This window comes from Apteryx mantelli, chromosome 2 (genome assembly GCF_036417845.1).
Source record: "Apteryx mantelli isolate bAptMan1 chromosome 2, bAptMan1.hap1, whole genome shotgun sequence".
Lineage (NCBI taxonomy): Eukaryota > Metazoa > Chordata > Aves > Apterygiformes > Apterygidae > Apteryx > Apteryx mantelli.
This window is the reverse complement of record NC_089979.1, coordinates 118,017,389-118,042,213: the sequence shown is the minus strand read 5'-3', so window position 1 is coordinate 118,042,213 and position 24,825 is coordinate 118,017,389. Positions and strand designations below refer to the sequence as shown.

The 24,825-nt window shown below is 36.2% G+C and overlaps 1 protein-coding gene across 7 annotated transcripts in view; it reads right to left on the bottom strand.

Moving 5' to 3' along the window:
- Positions 1-24,825, bottom strand: part of CLASP2 (cytoplasmic linker associated protein 2) — a 153,051-nt gene that overhangs the window by 67,863 nt on the left and 60,363 nt on the right. For all 7 annotated transcript variants that reach the window (XM_067291310.1, XM_067291311.1, XM_067291313.1 and 4 more), the window contains 5 exons: positions 23,188-23,334; positions 7,694-7,773; positions 2,256-2,348; positions 1,315-1,460; positions 488-623 (listed from right to left, as the gene is read on the bottom strand). In XM_067291310.1, coding sequence (XP_067147411.1) covers positions 488-623; positions 1,315-1,460; positions 2,256-2,348; positions 7,694-7,773; positions 23,188-23,334 — 602 coding nt within the window. The remainder of the gene's footprint in view (positions 1-487; positions 624-1,314; positions 1,461-2,255; positions 2,349-7,693; positions 7,774-23,187; positions 23,335-24,825) is intronic.

The following is a 24,825-nucleotide window of genomic DNA, read 5'->3' as shown; positions in this document are numbered from 1 at the left end:
CCATGAACTTGTCCCTTCTGAATTGATCCACATATGTTTGGCCTCTTCAATATCCTATCATGAGTTTCTGGTTCCAAGTGTGAGTTTGAGTGTGTGTGTATATATACACCCCCGCATGACAAAAGAAACGCCGTTTTAAAGAATCCATTACTAGCCTGTTGACTATTTACTTACTTTGTCTTTTTGCAAAAAGGCAGGTAATCTTTGAAATACACTTGCCTTTTGACAATTTACACACTACAAAAATAATGAAAACACACTGGCTTTTCATACCTATTCCATCATCTTTATCAGAATAATGTTGCTGATTGGTATCAATAATAGGCAATATTTGCCCTCCTGTCCAAAAAATTACTTCTCCATTGTTGAATAAACATTTTAAAGAACGGTTAAGTAAATTCTAATTATATTTGAGAACTGGTAATATCTCTGCTAAGACTCATTACCTGAATATTTCTATCGAGCAAAATAAGAGAGGAACACTTACCCGAATAATAAATCTAATGGCTGCACACCCAGAAGTTGCCATTACTTTGGCGCTGTTGGGAACCAGATTAAAAAGAGTAGGCACAATAGCTTCAGCGCCATGATCAAACTTGTTTCCCAAAACAGTTGAAAGATGGCTATTTAGGAAAAAGAAATAAAACTGTTTAATAAAAATCTATTTATTACTCTTAAAACAACAAAATTCATTGTACATTTCACAGATTTAGCTTTCCAAACAACAGAATTTCTTAATTTCATGATTTCCAAATCCTTGCCTCATTGGAAACGCAAGATTTGTGGAACATTTTTGTTATTTATTAATTTCATAATGGAAAATAAATACCACAATTTGAAAGCCTGAAATTCTCATGTCCATATACAACATCACAGTATTTCTACTTTTTAATACACTTTGAAAGTATGTTAAGCTAAAATCTTAAGGAAAAAAGTTAATACTTGAGATTTTATATTTTTATAATGCAGGCAAAACTTCTACATGCTTCCAAGACTGACCCTCAAGATAGTAAGAAACAGCATTTACAGCAGGTTGTATTAACTTGTGTTAAATGGTCAGTTTAATTATGCTAATTTGTTCTTCAAATATAATATTTTACAGGATTATCAATATATTTATCACCTAAGAGAACAAATACATTTAAAATGTTTCTTCATTGTCTCTACAACTTCAGAGCCTGACTTCACTCTTTAGCCAATTATAGTGTACAACAATCCAAAAACATAACCTTTCCTGCAACACTCAAAGCATCTTAAATTCAAGTTCACACAAAAACCAACCAACGTACACAAACGGACATAAACTATACTTACGCTACAGTAATGCATGCTTCTCTAACCACCTGGGATCTGAGATCCTTGGCTGACAGCTTGAAAGCACCATCCAACAACCGCAAATGCTGAAAAAATCCATCATACTGTGCAGCTCCAGCAACAAGCAATGACCGAACTTTCCTGAGCTAAAAAAAATTTAAGGCATTTAGTTTCGCAAACTACCAATATGTATTTCTAAATAAAAATAGTATCCACTTAATTGTGAAAATGTTTGTGAGCACCTGAAACACATGCATTTCTCTGGCATCAAAAGATTTGAAAGAGTTCTTGAGACACCTGTGCTAACAGCATTAAAGTGCAACTGTCTCCATAAAATGCAGATCACAAAAAGTTGAAAACTACCTCAACCAACAATACTGAACTTAAAACAAAGTACCATTTTGAAATACATGGGAACACTAAAAAAAAAAAGTAATAAATTCTATTAAATTCTAGAGCTAAAAAGTCTCAGAGCACAGTCTCCAAATACACAAATGCATAATTCTGTTCATAAACATGTTTCCAAACTCCTACTCAGATACCACAAGCCTGATAAAAAAAAAAATCCAAATGCCACATACACATATATATTTTAATCATGTAAGTGAGATTTATCATAGACACACGTAAGAGGTATCAATGCTTGTAGTTTACCTGCAGAACATGTTTTTTGCATAGATGCCAACTGAAGCATACACAATAGCTTTTGGAAAAGCTACCACTTAAACATCAACAAAATACATTTTAGCATTTTAAAATATTTTTTTCAAGCTTATTCCAAAATGATTTGATACATGGAAACTCAAAATTTAGGAATCTAGAATGAAAGCTTCTTTGATTTTCTGAACTGTATTACTTAAGAAAAATGTTTTAAAACAACTACTTACCTGTGTTTTATAAAATACACCCACCCAAACCTGAAACCAGATAAAAATGTTTACCGCATTAGTTCGTTGATCCCAATCATGTTTGTCATCTGAGAGGATTTCCCTGATTTTGTTTAACGTTTCTTCAAGTTCTCGACTAGAATAGATCTGAAATATTAAAAATACAAAATAGTTAAATTGATAATATTCCAGTTTACCTGATGAAGGAAACTAGCTTTAGGTTGAAAACAAAATTACAATTCTGAAGAATCTTCCCCTAAGAGTTCCACAGAACCACATACGCATAACAGGTATAATCGCATTTTATAGTAAATCTCTGAGGGTATCACTGAGTAATGAATACTCATTAAAAAAGGCTGAAGAATCAACATTTTCCTCAGTATCTCATTTTTCCTCTTTCTGATGACTGAACCATATCTAGAGTTTCATTAACTCTATCCTCTTTTTTCTAATTATTATTCAACACTTTTAGTAGAACTTTTAGATAATCTGTCAACATATTATTGCAATTTAATTTCATTTTCCTACCCACTATTAAAATAAAAGGATTAAAGTCTGGAAATAATAAAACTGAATGACACTCAACCAACAGATTTTAACCTGACAAAACTCCTTTGGTGCAGGTATTCTCTTCCTCATTACAAGGGTGTGTGGCTCTATAGGGATCTAACTGGCCTGCTAGTCAACACTGCAAATAAATGTGTCTGAAAAAATAAATTAAGACCTCAATAACTTCTACATGGATTAGTCTTCCAAGCCTACCATTTATTAGCAATCAATAAGTAAATTTAAGGAGTCCCCTCCAACTGGAGTTCTCTATCATCTAAATAGTATTTCCAGCAAAACTGAAGCCTGGTTGACCTACTCATGCATCAGCCATTATTTGGTAATACATGAATGAACACATCTATTAATAACTTTGCTGTGCATGTGCAATAGTGGATTTCTAAAGAAGTTAAGAGTGAAAAGTAATCACATTAATATTAATAATATATTTTCATCAGAAAGAAACTGATTTCCCTTTTACTCTCATGGACATAAGCCACAGGATGCTCTTTTCTGCTTCCACTGAATATGCAAAATTTAAAGTTGTTTTTTTTCCCCTGCTGCCACATACCAATGGAGTACAAGTTGAAGAGGATATGAAGCAAATTACTGACCAGCAACTTGATCTGGCATTAATTTTGTCAACAAGGTATTTGCAGCTAGAGATTTCCTATTTCTTGGATCCAAAGTTGTTTACATTAACACACTGGGCTCAGATCAGCTGCCCATGCACAGGCATCTAGTGCCATCTGAGTTGCATCTGAAACATCCACATGAGGTTGGCAGCGATGATGCTGGACTTGAGGGAGACTCATGCCTTTCTACAGTGGCAGCTGGACACCAGTGTGGTACCTTAGGTACCACCTAAGATGACAATAGGGCATACATTTAGGCACCTGATGCTCACTCATTATTTCAGTGAAAACTGTCAGAAGAGTCCAAGATAGAATTTTAGTATATGTGAGAGCACAGAGTGTGTAGGAGAAACAAGGACCAAAGGTTAGGACACCTTGCTTTGCACAAACCGCCAAAGAGCTTTGACACTGGTCTCTTGAACACAATGCTCTTTCAATTTTTTTGCAAAAATGCTTGGGAATGTCTCTCTTCTGTTGTACAGTTAAGTTGAACTCATATTTTCTACTAAATATCTCATTTTCCTGGACAACTTGAAATTACTGCAAGAGTCCTTACAAACAAAGACTAGCTTTTGATATCCCTGAGTACATCAAATGAATGGAACCCAGACTCTTTACTGCCTCCTACTTTTCCTCCAATGTTTTAATAACAGAACCTGGTTATAGGGGTCTCTGTACTTCCTACTGCAAGGGGGAAGACATTCAGGTCCTAAGCCATCTGCATATTTAGTTTATAGCATAAGAAGCATAGGAGCCAAAACGGACACAGAAGAGTTGGAGCACCTAGGCCAGCTTCACTGTCACGCAGAAAACAATTTGTTTCTGAATATGCTTTACCCACAGAATTGACATTTCTATTACCCCACAGCTGTGTAAGCTTTCTCAGGGAGCACCATGGAAGGAACTGCAATTCTGTACAGGGGACAGACTGCTTCCTTCCTTAAAAAACAAAACAAAACAATTCTTCACAATTACTGTTTTCTTCTTCATTAGAAATCGGTAAACATTTGATACACAATTTACTTAAAAAGTGAAGGATTTAATAACACAGTGGGGAAACAGTGGGTCCAAGTGTAACAGAATTTCTACTCCTCTACCCACAAAACCGAAAATGCTTTTTGTACCACCGTTTAATATACTTTTGTATATGGGTAGTGTAGAATACTTATTACACATTTACTCTAACACTAATTCTATAGGTATCATACTGCTAAAAATAAATATTACATGTTTCTTGGTAAGCCACTTTATCAAATTAAACTTCCTTTATCAAAAGGAAATTTTTAGTTTTCTTTTAAAAGCAGAAGGGAGTGGTCAGTGGTTAACTAAAGACATAATTTCATATTAAAGTCACCCTAACATCATTGAAAGCTATGATACAATTCAAACTCCTCAGACGCTCCACCTTTACCATCACCCACCTTGCATTAACCAACAGAAAGCTAATCCTACGAGAAGGCAGGCAAAGATTTCTCTGTCAACTCAGCAACTAGGCCAACAAAGAAGTGAAGTACAACAGGAAGGAAAGCAGGATCACACCTTTTGGTGGCAGCTATGAGATCTGTTTAACTCTGGCACAAACTTTAAACTTAGTTTGAGATTCTGGTCAAGCTACAAATACCGTTCAAAAGCTCTGTCTCATTGAGTGGACACTCAAAAATAGGACTTTTGTTGTCAATTGATGTATTATCAGTGTCTGAGAGCTGCAGTTACTGCCATCGGACTGTACTGTGCCAGGCAATAGACAAGCACAATTTACATGTACAATAGTTTAAATTAGCCCTATGTGCGTGCCTAGGCAAAGAGTTTAATTTTTTCTTTAATTACCCAGCAATCATGGAATTGGACCTATGCAATTTCAGTTGTTCAAACTGGCATTGTAAGCAGGAATTTAGTATATGGTGTAATTTTATCTTGTCATGAAATTAAAACTATAATTCCACTGAAAATATCACAAACTGTCAAGGGTCTCCATACTTCCATTAGTTCCAGAGAAATAAAAGGTATTTTAATCTTTTTTTTTGTCTTTTTAATTATGTTTTTATAAGGCCAAGATGAAATTGTGTTTTGAAGTCAATGATGTAATGCATTTTTGTTTATAAGTTCCCACACCAGACTTTTGTAAAAACAATTAGATTTGTTTTGAAAAACACTCCAGCTATTAATGAATGTTAGCCCTAATAACCCGAACACAGATTTTTTTTTTCTTCAATTTAAACATAAGTGAAAAAACAAACTTGTAAAAACATCATGGTTATAATACTAAATATTGAGGTATTGTCCTATCCCTGCAGTACAGCAAATAAAGAATTTCTTTTTAGCACACAGACCTTTGAGACTATATCTCAAAATCATTTATGTTCTTCATAAACAGTCTTTATCCATCAGAGGGCAACATGCACACACATCAGTAAAGTATGCAATATCAAAGACAGAAAAATTAAAAGCACAAATACAAATTAGAGCAAACAATATGTCGTCCCTAAAATATTAATGACGAGCACAGTAATTGGAACAGGTTACTAGAAAAGCAACTGGAGGTTGCCTCCACCACTGGAGGTTTTTAAACAAACACTGTAAGTGATCTGGATTGAAATGATCAATACAGACACTGAATCTTTGCTTCAAATCAGATCCATATTTCCATAATATAGTTCTCTCCCTTACTTTCACTGAAGACACAAGTAAAATACACACAAACTGAATGAAATGAAAACAGACACAGAAATGGGCCCAATAATGTACAAAAAACTCCCTCTTCTATCTGACAAATTTCCCTTGCTTTCAGAATAAGCTGGCAAATTTCAGGTGATAAATGTTTTTTCATCACACGATTTAGCAAAGAAATATCTCCCCTTCTTAATAGTTAACATGGTTTCAGAACACAGCACCTGCCTTCTTTTTGAAACGTTGGAGACCATCTACAACCAGAAAAATGAAGTTGGACAACGGGAAACCCTTATTCTGAAGAATACTAAAAATTATTTATCTTGCCTGGCCAGCAGGTCTATCCCAAATGCTTGGACTTGAAAATACAAGTTATTTGGGGGTCAGCTACAGTTTTCTCCCCTGTCTCCCCATCTCAACTCAGGCCAGATTAGTAAGAATAAGTGGGTCTTTTTCCTCTACCTCTTGCAATGTAGGAACGACTTACTCCTAAATCATCCAGCACTGTTGGACAGCAGATCACATATACTGGTCAACAACATGCAGTTATCCCACTTTTGTTCTCACAATGTTATTAACCAACTTGAGCGATTAGGCCCTGCTTGGGCCTGCAAATATTAAAGCATCAAATTACAGGCAGTGCATTTTCTGTGCTGTGGAATATGGCTCTGTTCAACATAATGGGGATAAGTAATAATGAGAGTTTTGTGTATTTGCCCTCCAAAGAATTCTTAATAGTTCAGAGAGGCAAAGAAGAAACAAAGTTCTTACAGAGTAGAGACAAAGATTTGCTCAATGTGACAGGAACCAGAGAGATAAAGCGTTCCTTCATAAACACAAAGTATTTCTGCCTACAAAAGGAGATCTAGCAAATACCTATACTATCAACTTGGGAAATAAAAATAAAGCAAAAGTGTGTATCATGAGAAGAGTCATAAAAAATCTTTCTGGCATTTGGGAACTGTGGCTGACAATGAGTTTATGGTTGTCTTCCACACCTCAGCAGCTCCAGGAAAACTTTTTCAAAGTAGGTCTTTGAAAATGCAAACATCTTAGATGGCCCAACTGTGTAAAAGTACCAAATGCGTAATTCCTGCATAATTTCCAATTAAAAATAATAATAAAAAAACCCTGACCTTTTAACTAAGAACTCAGCATCTAACAGGTTTCATTAGTATTCAAATAAAGCCCTAATTTTTTTTTTTTTTAAGTATTGCTACAGATGAGTACATTCATGCCAGACACACTTCATTAGAATTCAGACATTCACATTTGAAAAATACTATTCTTGCTTTTTAATTTATTTGCCTGTGTTATTATTAGTTGATTATCTCAAGAAATTGCAATACTAAATTTTCCAAGCCTTAGGGCAACCTTTTATTACCAGAATTAAAAAGTACAACTATTTTCAGTAGTTCCTTAGAAAAAAGAGTAAGAAAAGCTTAAAAATTAAAATTAAAAATTAAGAAAAGGATTTTAGTGACTATAATTAATAGGAAAGTAAAAAAAGGGAGGCTGTTTGGTAACTAATAAGTGGAAGAAAGACTGTAATATTCTAAAAGAAAAATTTTAAATGTAAGCTAACACATAGCATTGCAAATAGCATATTTCTGAAAACAAAAATGAGCATGCATAGCACCTTACCTGTACAGTAGGAACATCTGTAAACGCTTTAATAAAGTCATCTTCATCCACAGCTCCAGCTCCTCCTTCTTTAGAAGAACCTACATAGAAGTAAAATACTGTTAAACAGTATCTAATGCACGTCAAGGTTTTCAAACTGTCATTCACCATACCCATTTTCAAACATTTAATATAACATATAAAAAGCCAGAGCATTCATCCTGTGTAAAAATGCAAGACCTTGAAATCTGATCTCATCTTGAATCATAGAAAAAGTTAAACTGATTTTTTTTTAAAGAATGAACAATACTGAACAGTTTCCAAATGGGCAAAATTAATGGCTTCATTTTAATTTTTTGTTTGTTTTTAATTGGAAAAGTGTTTAGTACAGCAATCCTCTAATAACTATTTGGATAGAACTCTTAAGACCGGCTGCCTGATACAACAAGTGTTTCCAAATAAAGCACAGAATCTCAAATTATTTACCAAAGCAAGAGTTATTTATCATTCGATGTTGTTCCTCAAGATGAATTGTTCATGTGAACACATGTGCCACAAGCAATCAGCCCTAGAAGTTTACTTTGCTATTATTTTAAATCTTAGATAGTATCCTACATGATTCATTTACCTTGTGTTTCCCAGTATTCTCTTAAGGAGATAAAAAGTGTGAGGAGAATTCTTAAGGATTAATCCTTAATCTTCAATAATTAGACAGATAGATAATAAGCAAAGACAGGTTACTGCATAATCAGCCCAGTAAAATATTTCCTTCAAGAGATGGGTTAAAAAAAAAAAAAGATCTCTTACAGGAAATGAGCACTCAGGAACAAGGGTCGTCTTGTCCCAAATCTTTCAGCCAGGGTGAGGCCAACGGGATACATGGTACAATGTCCTGCCTAACTTACAGAGCTTAGCTGAAACAGAGGTATCAGCCAGAGAAGATGCATGTATTTTACTACCTACAGGACAAATAAAAGCCACCAGAAAAAAAGTTAAGGCCGAGAGGTCTACTGAAACAAAAAACTAGGTCTTCTTGAAATGGGGCAGAGAAATCAAACTCTTGGTGGCTGCATTCTCCAAGGATGCTTCATGGTTTACAGTCCTTGATCTCCCACTCACAGCATAAGGAATTATGCCTGCTATCATTGTATACTTGCATAGTTTAAAACTTGAAGGTCCACTACCACTACAATTTGATGGCAGACTGATTAGAACTGAACACTTCTGTGCAGAACAAGCTCTCTCACATTGCTTTGGAGCTGCTTACTGTAAAAACACTGAAGTGATATCTAGCAGAACTTGGATGTGGTGCCTGCAGTATGATGTAGGAACATTTGACAAGTTTTGACAGTCTAAGCTCAAGGATGTTGTAAAGAGATACTATGCATAAAACTCCTTTACATGTGTATCTCCAAAACCATCTGTCACAATTGTCAATGACAGTCAAAAGGGAAAGAAGAAATGGTAACCACTTATTTTTCTCCCTCCAGAGAGTAGAGGGAATGAGACCTTCCACAAAGTGAATGAGGACCTGACTAACTAAGAAAAGGAAGAGGGAAAGACCAAGATTAGACGTGGAATACTTTCTTCTAAGTGACCTTCACTACACCAGCATGCACCCAGGCAGCAGTCTGACATGCAAGTTCTAATTGCTGTTATCAGACTGTCAGTGAGGGCTGGCCTCTATTTCAGAGTACACAAACTCTGAAAAAAACACAAGGTAGCCTATAAATTCCCATTTCAGCTTTTCTACACCATCTATGTTTTGAGGCTAATAATAAATGCACAAAAGAATCTGTGAACAGATATCTTTCGCTAGTCAGTCACACAGATAAGGCACAATCTACATCTCCTAGAGGCAAGCCACTATAACAAGGACCTCAAAGACGACTCTTGAGGCCAATGGAGAAGCCAAACAGAAACATACTGTCTTGTAGAAGTTCTTGATCACCATAAATGAGGGAATTTCTGTGAAGGGTGCAGTCTACCCAAGGCTTGAGAAAGGCAGCTCAAATTTCTGATTTGAGGAAAGAGATTGTACCAACTAACATGTATTAGAGTTTGCAAATGAGCAGAATTCTGAGTGTGAGATGAAGTACAAGTCTCTCTTTTTCATATGACTAGATACAACTGCTGTAGAAACTGTTTCACCTTCTGCCATACAGAAACTTGCACAGCCCTTAAAGGGAGGATCCCCTAGCCAAAACAGAATTTTGTGGAGAGAAACCCTGAAAAGAAAGAAGAATTTGGCACAAGCATCATGCTAACTAGGTGGTATGAACAGCCATTTGGATGCTCATTTCACAACCCAGTTTGTCCCCTCGCAAAATACTCCGGCATATAAGAAAGCCTCATAGTACAAAAATAATCACAATCAATATGGAGTACTCAGGAAATGTAAATGGAAAAGAAAGCTTGAGTAGCCAGAAGGTGACCTAATTTTTTTTAAAGGTTAGGACCTGGTCTTCATGCAGTCAAAGGACTTGCCTATTCTATTTAAAAAGGTTTAAAATCATTTAAGCAGCAGTTCATACAGGTTTCCATCCTTATTATCAAGATAACTTAGTCACAAAACAGTAAACTCCTATGAAGCTCATACTACGTTTCTTTGCAACCTAGTAAAATATGGCTTAGCACTGCAGTGATCCTGTTGCATTGGAGGCAAAACCCCCTGCACTTAATAGTTTATACAAGTCCTATATTTTCATTCAGTTACATAAATACCCAAATATCACTCTCAAGGTAGGGGTGAGGAGTGGAAGGTATTTTGCATTCCCACTCATTACTTATTTTATCAATTTTCTGCCAGGAAAATGAACTTTTAGTGAAATAACTCTTCTATTTTTATCATATAGAAGTCGAAACTCTATACTGCACTAGGAGGAAAAATGTTGTTCAGCCTTTTCCTTCCAGATCTCTTGGTACCTATGTTCACCAATTCACCCAGCAACTGTCTTCATTGTTCTTGTAGAAACTAATCAAAAACAAAACAAAAACAACAAAAACCCCACAGAATTCAACCCATGTTTCCTAACTCAGAAAAACAGCTTTTACTATGCTAACTAGACAGACACTAGCCACACACATGTAGACACTTTCAATGAACTTCTCATGCATTTGTAAGGCTTGACTTTACTCCAAAAAAACCATTACCACAGCAGAGCTTTGCAAAAGTCTCATTTCAGACTGTATTGCCTTCAAAGCTGACACGTGATAGAGCATGCATATTTTGATAAGCTTGGATTTTTTAATTCTTTTTTGCTGATGCTTACTTTCTGAGATGAAGCTGCGATTATAAAACTCTCAGAAGCGTATCTTTTCAGTATTAATGCCTTCCCCTGAATAATGCATGTTCTTAACCTCAGAACACATGATCGTTTGACTAAATACATACAATTTCAGCTACTAGATTCCTAATGGTAAGACATTATAAGCAATTTTAATGAGCTGAAATCCCATTTTATTTTACATCTTTAAGTGCCCAGCAGATAACTAAAAACCAGAGCCCCATGAACTGGCTTCTTCTTAAATGAGTGCAATTTATATCACATTACCTCAATTTTGGATTCAGCCCACTTAATCCAACTGGGCTTCATTTAACTGAGACCCAGAAGAGAAATGGATCAGAAGGAGAGGGAGAACACACACAGACATTATATACAAATTTCATTCTCTCGTTATTTTTCATTCATAACCATTGTCTATTCTTACCCTTCAAGCACCCTGGTTAGACTCACAGAGAGTCCTGCAAATCTAAGTTCCACTTCAGGAAGCAGGTGAGAACTTAACTACATGACCTGATATGGAAGCAAATTATAGCAGTTTAAGCACCTTCAAGTTTTATGGGGTTTTTGCTTTTTAACTTAGAGTTGATGTTTCTGGGGATAGAGGCAAAGAAAATGAATCCCTAACTTTCTAGATAGTACTAAAAGAGCTGCCATATTCAGAGAAGTTAAATTTAAAGGTTTCTCACATTTTGTGAAACTCTAGGAGTCTTTTGAAGAAAGCCAGTCACAAGGCTTTGAGTTCAGCATTGTGAATGGCTCAACACCAGAAAGGGCACTGGACACAAGCAAAGAAATTATCAATTAAATACTTATCAATTATCTTTCGCAGAAACAGTTTTCTCACCCAGGAATTACTTCCTATGATTAATTTCTTCCTCTTTTCAGATTGTAACATTTGGGATCTTTCCATCATATCACAATGACTTTGGACTGGTCAACTTGTTCTATCTGATGCTGTCTACTCTGGTATCTACCTACACCAAACCTCTACATCGTACAATGACAAAACAAGTAGACAACAATACATGAAGAAAAAGAGCTATCATGTGAGTGGTACTGGACTAACATTTGTTTAATCAAAGCATGTTTAACCAAGCATGTAAGTGTTAAAGTAGTCTAAAACAAATGTGTTCAACTTGTATTAGGTAACAATATTCTTCAATCTTCTTCAGTCTCAAATACCTGAATAAAGCCAAGGTATCCTCCACTGAGTGCCTAAGAGTCACTTAGTATATATGCCTTCAGGCTTCCTGTCTGTTTGGAAAACATCTGACACATCACAAAGAAACAGCATTTGCTCTGATAAAAAACACTCCGGCCAACATTAGACAAGGGATTTTTCTTGTCAATAGGGCAGATTTACCTGTACGTAGCTACACTGATAATACCAGCAATAACCTCTAGGGTGGATATAATTAGAGTAATTTTTCTTAAATGTTATTAGTGTAATAACTTATACTAAGTTTCCACTCACAATATAAACTGCACTAGCCAATTCGTAATTGTTCTGCTGTTACTGCTGCTTACTTGCTTCACTATACAGGTTTAAAAAAAATAATAATAATCATGCTGCTAACTAGCACAGCCATGCCAGTAAAACTTAAGGGAAGACCAAACTGAAAAGCTGTAATGATCTTAGTTTGGATGAACATTATATTAGAAAAATTCCAGCTGCCTTGAGTTCATTTTCTGAGCACAAACAACTGCATCTGGAGAGAAAAGAAACAACTCTCCACCCTCAAAAAAAAGATTCTGTTACTATAACTTCTCTATACTCCTAGAGCTTTTACTACCACATGCCTTGCCTATCTGAGAAACTTCATGGATAAAACTTTGTTCCAGCTCCAATGGGCTCTGACAATTTATGCCGGAAAAGCATTAGGAGATTACCTTACTGGGTTGTTCAACACATCTATCTGCTGGTAGTTAGTACCTGTATAGTCAGGAGAAAAGAAAAGGGAAAAGAACAGCAGAAAAAGGCATGTACCAGTCCCCTAAGCCATTGCAGATCATAATATATTAAGCTAAAAAAAAAAAACCCAAAAAACAAAACACACACACATACAGCATGACTTGAACTGCCTTTGACAAAGATACTGGGCAGACAATTGGGAGCAGTAACTTCTTCAGTTGTCCCAGCGCAAATCACCAGAGCTTTCAGAAATAAATTTCAGGAAAAAAAAAAAAAAAGATATATCTCTATTATGACAGATCCAACACTAATCCCAAATAAGCCATTTTGCATAGAAACTTACCTTACAAAGCCTTTACATTTTTTAAACCAATTTAGAAGACAACCCAAGTTAGAACAAAGACTTTGCTGAGCAGAAAAGCTCTCAACAGAACACCCAGTTTACACAAACCAACAGATAAATTCTGTCAAATTTAGTCCTGGTGGCCGACACGCTTACTGAAGCAACCTGTCCATCTCAACCCCTTCAAAGCCAACAGACATTGTCCCTGAGACACCCTAGGACACCATTGAGGTTGAAACAACTGCACAAACTGGTCAAACAAAATAGCAAAATATCTGTAAGTTTCTTCAAATTAATTTCTCTACCTTGCCACTCTAGTTTAACTGCCTGTGAATTTACTATCAAACTACTACTAAAGCTACCTACAGTTATAACACTAACATTTTTACTATAACCCTTTTCAATTGCTTTTAACTTTGACATAATCATCTGCCAAAGTTCTGGTATCTGCCAGATAACTACTTAAGGCTGACTTTATATATATTTTAAAGCTAAAACAGATCGCTATATCTGAAAACAAATATACAAAAATACACTTGTTTCTCATGTCACAAAAATTCTTATAACCATTATATTTAGATGCTTAAGCATCTTCCTACTTTGGTGTACAACAAATTTAATTTGATAAGAGTTGTGTTTATTTGCCTGCATTAGAAACTTGGCTGACATGGCTAGAGAAGTTCCCCAGAGCTTGCACCTGTAGTGAGGCTGCTTCATTAACACATTCCTCCTGCATGCCAAGCAGATTGTGCATGAATAGAAGTTTCCATACAGTGCCCGAAAGGCACGCTGCCCCTCAGGACTGAGATGTTAAGCAGAACTCTCCATGCAATCACTCACTCCAGAAAAGACCATGAGCAGGAGGGATAAGAAGAAACTAGGAGTGAGCTTTGCTTACAGGAGAGAAGGTGGGGGCAAGATGTATAACCATTAGGACAGTACATCTCAGTCCTTGAGGTGCACCATGTTTGTCAGGAGCAAATACACTGTGAAGCGCACATACTCCTTGTCCCAGGGCTCTTCTTAAGAGGAAACACAAAATAACTGTTACTTGAACTGAAGTTTGGCATGAACAGACTGAAGATCACTGCACTAGCATGCAAACTTTAAAATCTGGAGCTGTTTTGGAGCCTCAAGATTCCTTTGGAATTGTGATTTGAACATATGGACTACAAAATATTAAATTTTTTTAAAGTTTCAGTGTTATCTGAAGCTGATTCCTAATACTGAGTACCCAGTTTCATCAATTTTAGCCTCAATACCTATATAGCCCAGTTTCACAGATGTAAAACATGGATGTTACTACTCTTATTGACAGGCACACTATGCAGATCATTTCACATGTGTTTGTGGAGCACTGAGAGAATACATCACTACACAAAGAGGAAATTAATAATGCTGTACTCCAGTACATGGTTTGGACAGCATGCATAAGACCATTTACTGGATATGGAGAAAAACAAGTAGTTCCATGAGCAAGAAGAATACAGATATTTAGTTTCCTTTAGGCTTGTCTCACAGTTGATTAATATCTGTTTCTACGGAATTATAAGCTCATATGGTAGTCTTTCTTCAAAGCACTCACGCATTTCCTTTTCTCCATTCAGTGGCCAATTTTTACAAAAACTTGTAATAACATATGTTTGAGACCCTTGCTCATTTGTCCAATTTGCTTGAAATCAACAGGTGAGTTTAAAATTTATGTTAACACACAGATAGAGCGTGAAAACGTCAGTCTTATTTTCAGTTTTTAATATATATTTTAAAATAACCTAATATTTACATATTACTTTAATCTGTTCCCAGTACTGTACCTAAATAAGGTAAAACTGCACTAATTTTACATTACAGAAATTACTGAGAACAACCAGGAACACAAACAGTTCATTTGTACCATAATTTGTGATGTAAAACAGACTGGATTGGTGTACTGGAGATGTTCAAAGTTTTTGCTTTGGTGCAATGGTTTTAGAAAAATGATATTTTCATTACTGTTGTCATTTCTCTTCAACCTTACATTCTTTCCTGAAACAATTTAAACTGATACTAGAGAACTATGAGAACCAATACTGCCTTTCATCTCAAACTCCACAATTACAATTTTTAGATATAATGTTGCATTTTTATCTTTCTAGAAGTAAACTAGGAGAACAAGACAGAAGGTCAAAAGATTTAATTTTTAAGGTATGGTTGTTCTGTTCTGTTTTTGAATATTTTACTTATTTGTTGAAAGTGCTACTTGCACCCCTGCTGCAAACAATAATTTGCACCAGCTTCTCCACTCAAATTATAAAAACAGTTTGAATCTCATGCTTCTAACATTTCCTGCTTCTCTATTTAAGACCACTTATAACTGTCCAAAGAAATTAAACTTTTTTTTTTTTCCAAAGACACTTTTTCCTCCTATCCTGCCATACAAAGAGGAACTACATCTGCTTCTTTTTGCAGGCAGCCTAAATTTTCTGCAACTCAACTACAGCAAGTAGTGCTAACGAAGTAGAGTGTTCTTCATCTGTAAAGAGCCCGCGTGAGCAAAGCAGCTTCTCTTCAACAGCAGGAACGCAGTGCTGTTTTGGAACGCCTGTTTCTGCTTACTCTAACAAAGCCACAGTACACAGGGACTCAAAGTGGCAGGGTCAGCAGATTTCAGCTCAGCTTCCTTCTCCTTCCTTCCCCTTTTTCCTTCTGAATTTAGTCACATGAGGACATAAAGAAATTGCCTCTCCTTCTTACTGCTTGGCAAATAAGTATTGAACATTAGCAAATTAAACAAGGTGTGGGTTGTCTCATCCCCACATGATACTACTGTGACCCCTACTAGGACGTGTGGGACAACACAGGGGAGGGGATAGGGGTGTCAAGAGAAGGTTATACACTGGTAAGCCTGCACCTCTAGACTTCTTAGTCACTACTCTGCTGTCCCTCCCCTTCTGTCATCCATTTGTAAGCTGCCTTCTAAGACTATACGCTTTTTCAGAGAGGACTATCAGATATAGTATCATGCTTATACCAACATCATATATCCTACAATCTAATTGAAGCTTCTAAAAATCAGTGCAAAATGAACTCAAAAGTACCATGAACTATCTGCCAACTGTCCTAGAATGATATACACAGAAAATGGGGAGACTAACAGTAGTTATACATATATACATTCACTTCATTTTCCTGATAGAGACTAACCTCCTCATTCACCTGCTGAAACTATCCACAAAGTGGGGGGGAGAAATGTTACCACAATGGTAACCAGTAACTGGATAGGAACTTATTATAATGACCAAGGAGAACAGAACAAAGACCAGGTGTGAGGAAACCTTTTCCTGAAGTCCAGTTCATGGGAGTAAAGAGCAAAGGGAAAAAAGAACAACTCCAGGAAAATCTGAAAAGCTGGAAGTCCTCCTATTTCCTTGAATTCTGGCTCAGGTTAGCATGGCAATACTTCATGACCGTACACTTTTAGTTGACTAAAATACTGGATGCACAAGAACTACCCATACTGCTAAAATTATTGCTAGTTCTACTACTTTGCAACCCAGCAGTTCCATGGGCAAGTATCTATCAGGAAGGAAGTTAATTTACATTCACTGGGGGGGGCAAGGAAGCAAACAGGCATTCTGTAACAATACCCAAGGCTGATCTCAAAGGGTGGTCAGAAAGACAAAAATGCTGATTTCAGCTGGCATCTTGAAGAAAAATCCTTGAAATTCAGAACAACCTGCAAGCCACAGAGGGAAGCAACTGCCAGAGGAACGTCAGTAATGCTTTTTTGAACAAGATTATCTCAGAGCAGTTTTGATTCTCATGAAGGGCCAATACAGAAGCACACAAAATACTAGTTTATTTTACAGGACACATACAGCACTTCAAAAACCACTTAATGAAAGCACAAGTAATAGAGAAAAGACTATCACACAGTATTAACAAAATTAGTATTCCTGAACTTATTTACTGCAGCACTCAAAGTTAAAAAAAAATTTGAGCACTAACTAAAGCTTTTTTTGTTCTAAGTCACCACAGTACTGTCGTTTTGAGTCTGAAGATGATCAACACACCAAAGCAAGGCATTTGCCCTCCTTCAAGACCATTCACTAACAGTTTGTATTTACAGTTCCACAAATATTGAAGCCATTTTAACAAAAATGTTTCTAAACTATAGTATGCAGTTTTATCTGCAGGTAAGAGGTTAACTTAACCTGGCTAAGACTTCAGAAGGCAAGTATCCATTTTTCAGTACCATGTTTGCTCTATGCACAACCTTTCCATTTAATTCACCATGTACTAAAGTCTCTAAACACTTTGAAATTTTTTCTGATATAAAACAGAGCCTAAAGAAGAAACTTAGTTCCATTCAGATGCTTTTCAACAAAGTGAACTGTATTACTATTCTTGAGAAGGAAAAGAAAAAAAAAAAAGCATTATGATGCTGACAGAATAGACTGTAGAGAGATCTGCAAGCTAATTTAAGTTTCCTAAAGTTGGGAATAGCTTCCTGCAGTTAAGAATGTGTTCCTATACTTAAGAATGGGTATTGTGTTATTACAGATCTCACAGCCTTCTCTTTGCCAGAACTACGCACCCGGTTCCCCCAAAGTTTTCCAATTACTTTATTTCTACCTAAACAAAAATATTTTCAATGTTGTTTCAGTCAAGCTTCAAATTTTGGGGGGCGCCTTTTTTCCCCTCTCCAAACATTAAGAGTTACAACTATTCTCAAATAGAGGGCTATTTCAAATAATGCCAACATCAAACTTCAAACTGACATAGTAACAGTCTTCAGTGAGGACTAGATCCTTTGAACAACTTTAAGAAAAGAAGGCAACATCACCAAAATGTTAAGAAGTTGAAAAAATTAATCTTTTTGCATACATGTTTTTCATAGAATACAACAAAATCTAATGTCCTTGGGGTTTCGCTTCATATTCTTCATGCTTGCCATCAACAGTCTTACTCCAAAATACCTTTTTAAACAGCACTTACCATAATTTTGACATTTAAGTTAACATACCCTTTGCTGGTTTGCTGCTGGACGATTCATCTTAAAGCTACATACATTCTTTCAAAAGGTGTAACAACAACTTGTGCTAAGCAGTAAGCAATGTACAATAAAGCTAGTAGGCCAACACACCATAGATAAAATATTTCATGCAATATCTTCCTGCTGAAGACAGCTGCAGAAAGTCCACCTTGCTGATTTAAATTACAACACTAAGAATGATGCTCCTACCCTGCAGAGGTTCTCATAAAACATTTATTAGAAAGTTAATACGAACTTTCGTCATGACTGGGTTTCATTTAGCAAGCTTTTCTTCCAAATACCACAAGGCTCTATTAAGTTCCACCATACCTACATTAAATCCATTTTAAAGAATACTGACCTAGTCTGACATTTTGGGAAAAAATACAGAGGCCAGTCTTCTTGCTGAGGTATAGATTGAAGTTTCCTACTAACAACTCGACTACATAAAGCTTTTGAATAGGATATTAGAATAGTTTCCTAGAAGTCTTGGAACAGGGAGTTCACACTGGCAAGAGAACTTGCCGTAGCCCTATACAATATCTTGAATAGCACAGGGACAAGAATATAGTTCGTTTGGCTAACATACTCAGATTAAGAACATTTTTCTACTGTAAATTACAATATCTCTTACAATGAAAAAGCTGCTTGCCAGACTGCCAAGAGCCAGTGAGTATCCATTTCTCGAAACACAAACTGTGTGTATTTTCAGTAAGGAGGTCTGAGAGCAAAGGAGTATTCCAGAAGCTCTGCCATTCAAATGAACAAAAATGTGCCAAAAATCAGCAGATCAGCAATGCACAAATCTGCATTTCCTGGTGAAGGACTCAGAAAAATGTATTGACCATGGAATAAGAAATATGCCAGACAAAACACTGCACCATTAAGCTGAAGATCCAACACTTCTTATTCATCAAAAGAAGAGAGGTCAGTGTCTGAACACCTCCAAGCAATAAAGCCAGGTGAGAAAGACTCCTGGATTTCACAGTCAGTGCAGTAACCAACCTGCTGAGGCTGCCTGCTCTGATACTCTTCTAGCAATCCATCTTCTACAGACCCAAGCACACCTGCTGGCAAATGCACCAATTCTACAAGCTTCCCCATCCCCAAAGGGGATGGGAAAAGATCTTGCACAGTCATTTCTAGCACGAAAGGATGGAATTCCATCCTGACTAGGATATTGCTATCGATAATGTAAATATCCATTTCACTTGGCTCCCTGAACAACTATTTTGCATTTCCAATGCCAAAGTGCATTTCCTATACTAAATAGAAAGTGACCGTCACAGTGAAAACCTTTCTGCATGATGGTCCTTTCAAACAAAATATCTGATCAGTAATGGAACAATCAATTTCTTAAATAAGAAACATCTCTATGGAGTATATAATGAAAAGTCAAGCATGCATGTGTCTGTGGCATAAAAATCATAGCAGGTAACATCATAAAAAAAAAAGAAGGCAGCACGACTAACGTGTGATTTTTTTAGCTTCAAGAAAGGCTAGCACAGCCTCTACTCTCTTCTGAAACCAGAAAAAAGCTGAATTTTCTTTATTGCCACCTACAGCTAATAGGAAAATACATCTTTCTAAAACAGTATTGTATGAAAAGGATCTCTGGAACACAACAGCCAGTTTAAATAGATGAGACTTCTAATATTCTCAGCCTATGCTCAACACAATTTTCACCTGCACCAAAAGTTCTCCTTAGTCACAGAAGCCTAAAGAAAAGAAACTGCAGTGAAGGATTGCCTCAGCTGTGACTCACTGAGATGTCTTTCCTTCTTTTCACAAAAATCTTCAAAGGCAAAAGCAACATAATTGCAGGAACTGCTGCTGCTTCTTCCTCCAGGATTGAATTGCAACTTTTTAGTGTGTATGTTTGTGCACATACACACACACATATACAAAAAGGAGTCATAAAAAACTTAAATAAGCAGATTCCACAGATGACAGAACTGGAAAGTGAGCAGCTATGAGCCTGAAGCACCTGTAGCCAGTGCTTATGAAAGAAAGGTGAAGAGATGACATTTCCATTGATCACCAGCTTGAAATGCTGTGGTGGGCAGAAGAAGTTGGAGCTGCAGGATGTGACAGAGCTTTAATAAATCAACAAGAACAGCTTCCAGAACCACACATCTGTTCCATAAAGGTGGCAATGTTGAGGCTGGAGAAAATCTCAGGCCTCCTTCAGGCACCTCCAAAGCAGATCCTAAAGAAAGAGGATGTGAATGGCCATCACTGCTTGTTCCACAGAGCCACAAAGTCTCAAGATGAGCAGAATAAGATGCCCTAAGGGGACTCCTCAAAGAACCACAGACCATGGTTCTCTGTGGAGTGGAGCTTTACTTCAGAGAACCATAGCCTATGCCTCTGTGGAGCTTCACTCCACCGAGGTCTTCTCTGAACTCAGAGTTTTGTCCTGTAAAGACAGTGTGCTTTATTCGCACCCCCATTCACATACATTTCTCTAACGTAACTGCTGTCAGCTAGGATACGGGGCTGTTTAGACCTCTGGTCTGGATAATGTCATGGGAAACTGTCTTCTGGAAAAGACTGTGCCTTAACTGACTTGTTCAAGAAATGTATGTGGCACCTACCCTCATGCTCTTTATAAAGCTGGGAGATGCAGAATTTGTAAATACTACACAGAAATGTGAGGTCCACTTACATAATACAGATGTTTAACATCTCCATCTACTAAAGTGTTTACTAGCTTGTTACTAGGTAGAACTAGTTTAAACTAGTTAAGCAAAGCATGGAGATGGGAAAAAACACTGAAAGATAATGAGCAGTATCAGTAAAACTGCGGCTGCTAAAAACAGGTAACAGCCTTGTTGTCATATGGAAAATGCTAAAAGAAAAAAAAAATTGAGGGTCAGTTCAAGCAAAGAAAATTTGACAGAAAAAGTACCAACAAATTAAGCTAGGAAGCATATAGTTACATGTAACAGAAAGAAATCTGTACATGAGGCAGACTAAGGGGCCTGAAAAAGTGTTCTTTGGTAGACAGCAAGAGAAAAAAGCATAGGTAGTTGAGAACAACTCAAGACCGGAAATCAAATTTCCACCTTCTGGACCCCTTGTGTGAAGGGCACAAGGCATACAATATTTGCTATGAAATATTAAGGTTAAAAATCCTTCATGGTCAAGTACAGTATGTACAACCATTCTGTAGATGTACATATGGATAACCATTCAAAGAAAAACATGATCAACATTATACAGGTACAGCCAGTCAAACATTTAAATCTAAATTTTAAAAATTCTGACAATAGGCATGCTGACAGAATAAAAAGAGGGAAGACAGATGCACACATGAATGCTTCTCAGTATTTTCTCCAGAGCTGAAAGGAGAAGATATAAAGCAAGGAATGACCAAAATGCTGTATTTGTAGCAAGCTTAGATTTTGTGAAATAGCTCTACCTTGCCCTTATTCTCTGTATGATTTCATTTTATTTTATTTTTTTAAAGTTTCACCATATAGGAAAAGGAAGAAAAGATCATTTTTTTTAATCTATCTCCCTAACTACTGAATTTTTTAGATAAACTGATACAACAGTTGAATATTCATTCTGTTATTTCCCTTCCCTCCTTCTCTATTTCCATATTTTTACTGCAGAGCTTAGAAAAGTCAGCATGTAAAAACATTTTCATAAATAAGCATTTATACTTAATAAAATACTATTAAAACAGCACATCAACTATTCTTATGTTATACAGTGAACCTCACACTTGAGGTTAAAGGAGATCCATGAATAAATAGCAAAAAAATACTAAAAATCAATTTCAAGAGATAAGTAACTGATCATATGAAGTCTTTTAGGTGGTACTTCCTAATACATACTGATATCAAGTGTGAGTTGCATTATGGCAGTGCTGATGCCACCCTATGGGTATCTTTTCAATTTATCAGGAAGTCTGAAAGTCACATTAGAGAAGCAATAAATTATCAAAACAATCAAAACATTAATTATATCTTATTGATATGCAAATGCATGATGCATCTCATCTGGCATATACATGTTAGGTCAAATTTCATCTTTTCTATGCAGTTCACATAAGAGAACATTACATGAGTAGGCTCATGAAAAAAAATACTCTGACAAAAATCCTTAATTGAAAGAATCAATTATTCATAAAAAAGCCCTGAGCCATGGTATAATTCCACTTAATTATATATTTTTCTGAATATGTACATGAACCATCGAAAAAAGCTGTCACTTTACCAGTAAAGTTGCTTTTGTTAGCTCTTTTTATGCCCTCTCCCCCAATCAGTGATAATGTTTCTGATTGGATCTTAAATTTATAGCAGGAATGAACCAAGGTGCAGCAAGTCTATGAATATGAATGGATGTTTCTGCATTCAAAGATTATAATTAGTAAGTATCATCTTTATTCTGTTTTAAAGTCTACCATATGAAAAAATCCTGGCAAGGGTTTTGGCCCTTGTTTTTATCTTTGATAACTAATTTCACAATCCTGTGACAGTTTAAGGAGTAACAGAAGTCATTCCAGTGCAATACATACCTCTGAGGTATACGGTTGATGGCTAGTCCTTACTAGCCATGTGAAAAGGTGCAGATCTACAGTAAAAATTATACCTCTACCGATCTACTAAAGAATTTCACAATACGTTAATTTTAAACAGTAAGTGATTTGTGGATTGCATCAAAAGCCACCTATATATTCATTTCACCAATACAATTGTTATCTCCAGATGTTCAGTTTATTTATAACACCAGTGGCCTTTATAAGCTAATTTTACATTCACAAAGACAGACTAATGTGCACGCACCTTTACATATGAATAATTACACAAAACAAGGTCCCTTACAGTTTTCAGTTCTGCAAAAATACTGCAGTCATGAATTAAACATCACCTTCCAAAGTTCTCTGCTTTGTGCCTGCTCTGGCAAGGTTTCTGGAAACACCTATCCGTTTGAATAGCTTTACATTACCTCCAACCTTAGGCCCACCAGCAGAACCTGGCTTTCTTGCACTGTTCAAAGGATTTCCTGGCTTTTTAGGTGCAGGAACCTTGAAGGCTGAAGCAGCTGATGACGGCCTATTTCCATCCACTGACTCTTCATCATCAAAGCTTTTATCTAGAAAAGGAGAGATTAATAAAAATATAACTATTAGAACAGATGCATATTTGTTTTCTAATCGATCATTCTGCTTCACATTTCACAGAAATTGACAAAACGAATAAATAAAAATAAATACTAATTATTTCATCCTCTGTCTATAACCTGGGAGTAAAATGAAAACCAGAAATAAATAACGTTTTTTACTTTGTACATTCTTATAAAATAAGAGCTTTGATTTCATAATTAGCCACTGTAAAACTAAACATAAAAATGAATCCTACACATTCACTCCCACAAAGGGGAAATATCTTAGCATAGATCGAATATTTTTGCTCATTTCTGAACATTTTCCCAAAGGAAAGCCCTTAATATAATTTTCAGTCATTCCAGTCTACCAAAGATAAATGCCTCACCCTTTTCTTCTACTCATGCATGCATTTTCTGCTACACATCCTCCCACAATGTGTCTACCAGCACTCCCTGTCTCTTTCCTTCCACCCAGATTTTGCAACTTACAATCACAGATCCGCTTGCAGATCAGCCGCCTCATTCCTCTGATAGCTCTTAAATCCCCTCACCCTCGGATGGACCCAGCACTTCACATGGCCACACGCAGTGAATTCTCAATACTAAGCAAAGATTCTAGCAAAAACTGCTAGCAAGCACCATAGATCCACCACTGAGATTTGTGCCGGCATCTTTCTCTCTCTTCCCTGCACTAGGTGCCGACGCAGCCAATGAGCTGCAAGGTGACATCATCTTGTGGGAGCCACGGCCAGAGGGAAAGGTGAAAATTCTTCATACAAATAAATTCATTCCCACACAGGATATTTGCCACAATTGCAATTCTTCATTAAAAAAATATTATGGGAAGAAAATACTTCTATGTTTGCACTCCTCTTTGCTGTAATTCAAGGTTTGCGTATTTTTAATCAAGAAAGAAATTCATCTCTAATGACTAGTTAAAATATTCTCATTACAAAATATTCAGCCTTAAAAGAAAGAGAGCCATATTCCAACAGTAGAATGTAACTGCTATTCAGGTCAAGAAGAAAGATTCATCTACCTATAAGCTTAAGCTTAAAAAAAAATTAAAAAAATAAAAATAATAAAAATTCAGCCTGTGGTTCCTATCATAAATAAAATGGGTGAGGCTGAGACACAGCTGCACTACAGTAATAAAGACTAATTTAGCATATTTCCTTCCCTAAAACCCGTCATTTCTAAAATAAATAAATAAAATAAAATTAATTGTGGACCTTTGTCATCTCAGGAATGGTGGCTCTTTATTTACCCTTTGCTTATTCAGAACTTGTTCCCAATAAAATGTCAGCTATATTTAATAATATAGCCTCCCAAAGGAAAGTAGCTTTCATCAAAATGCTAAAGCAAGGTTATTTTTCCAACAGCATTTACAGCAACATCAAACATTAAACCACCCCACATTTAACATGTCAGACATCACTGGTGTTGTAGTTAAATTTCTCTAGCACTAGAAAAAGCTGG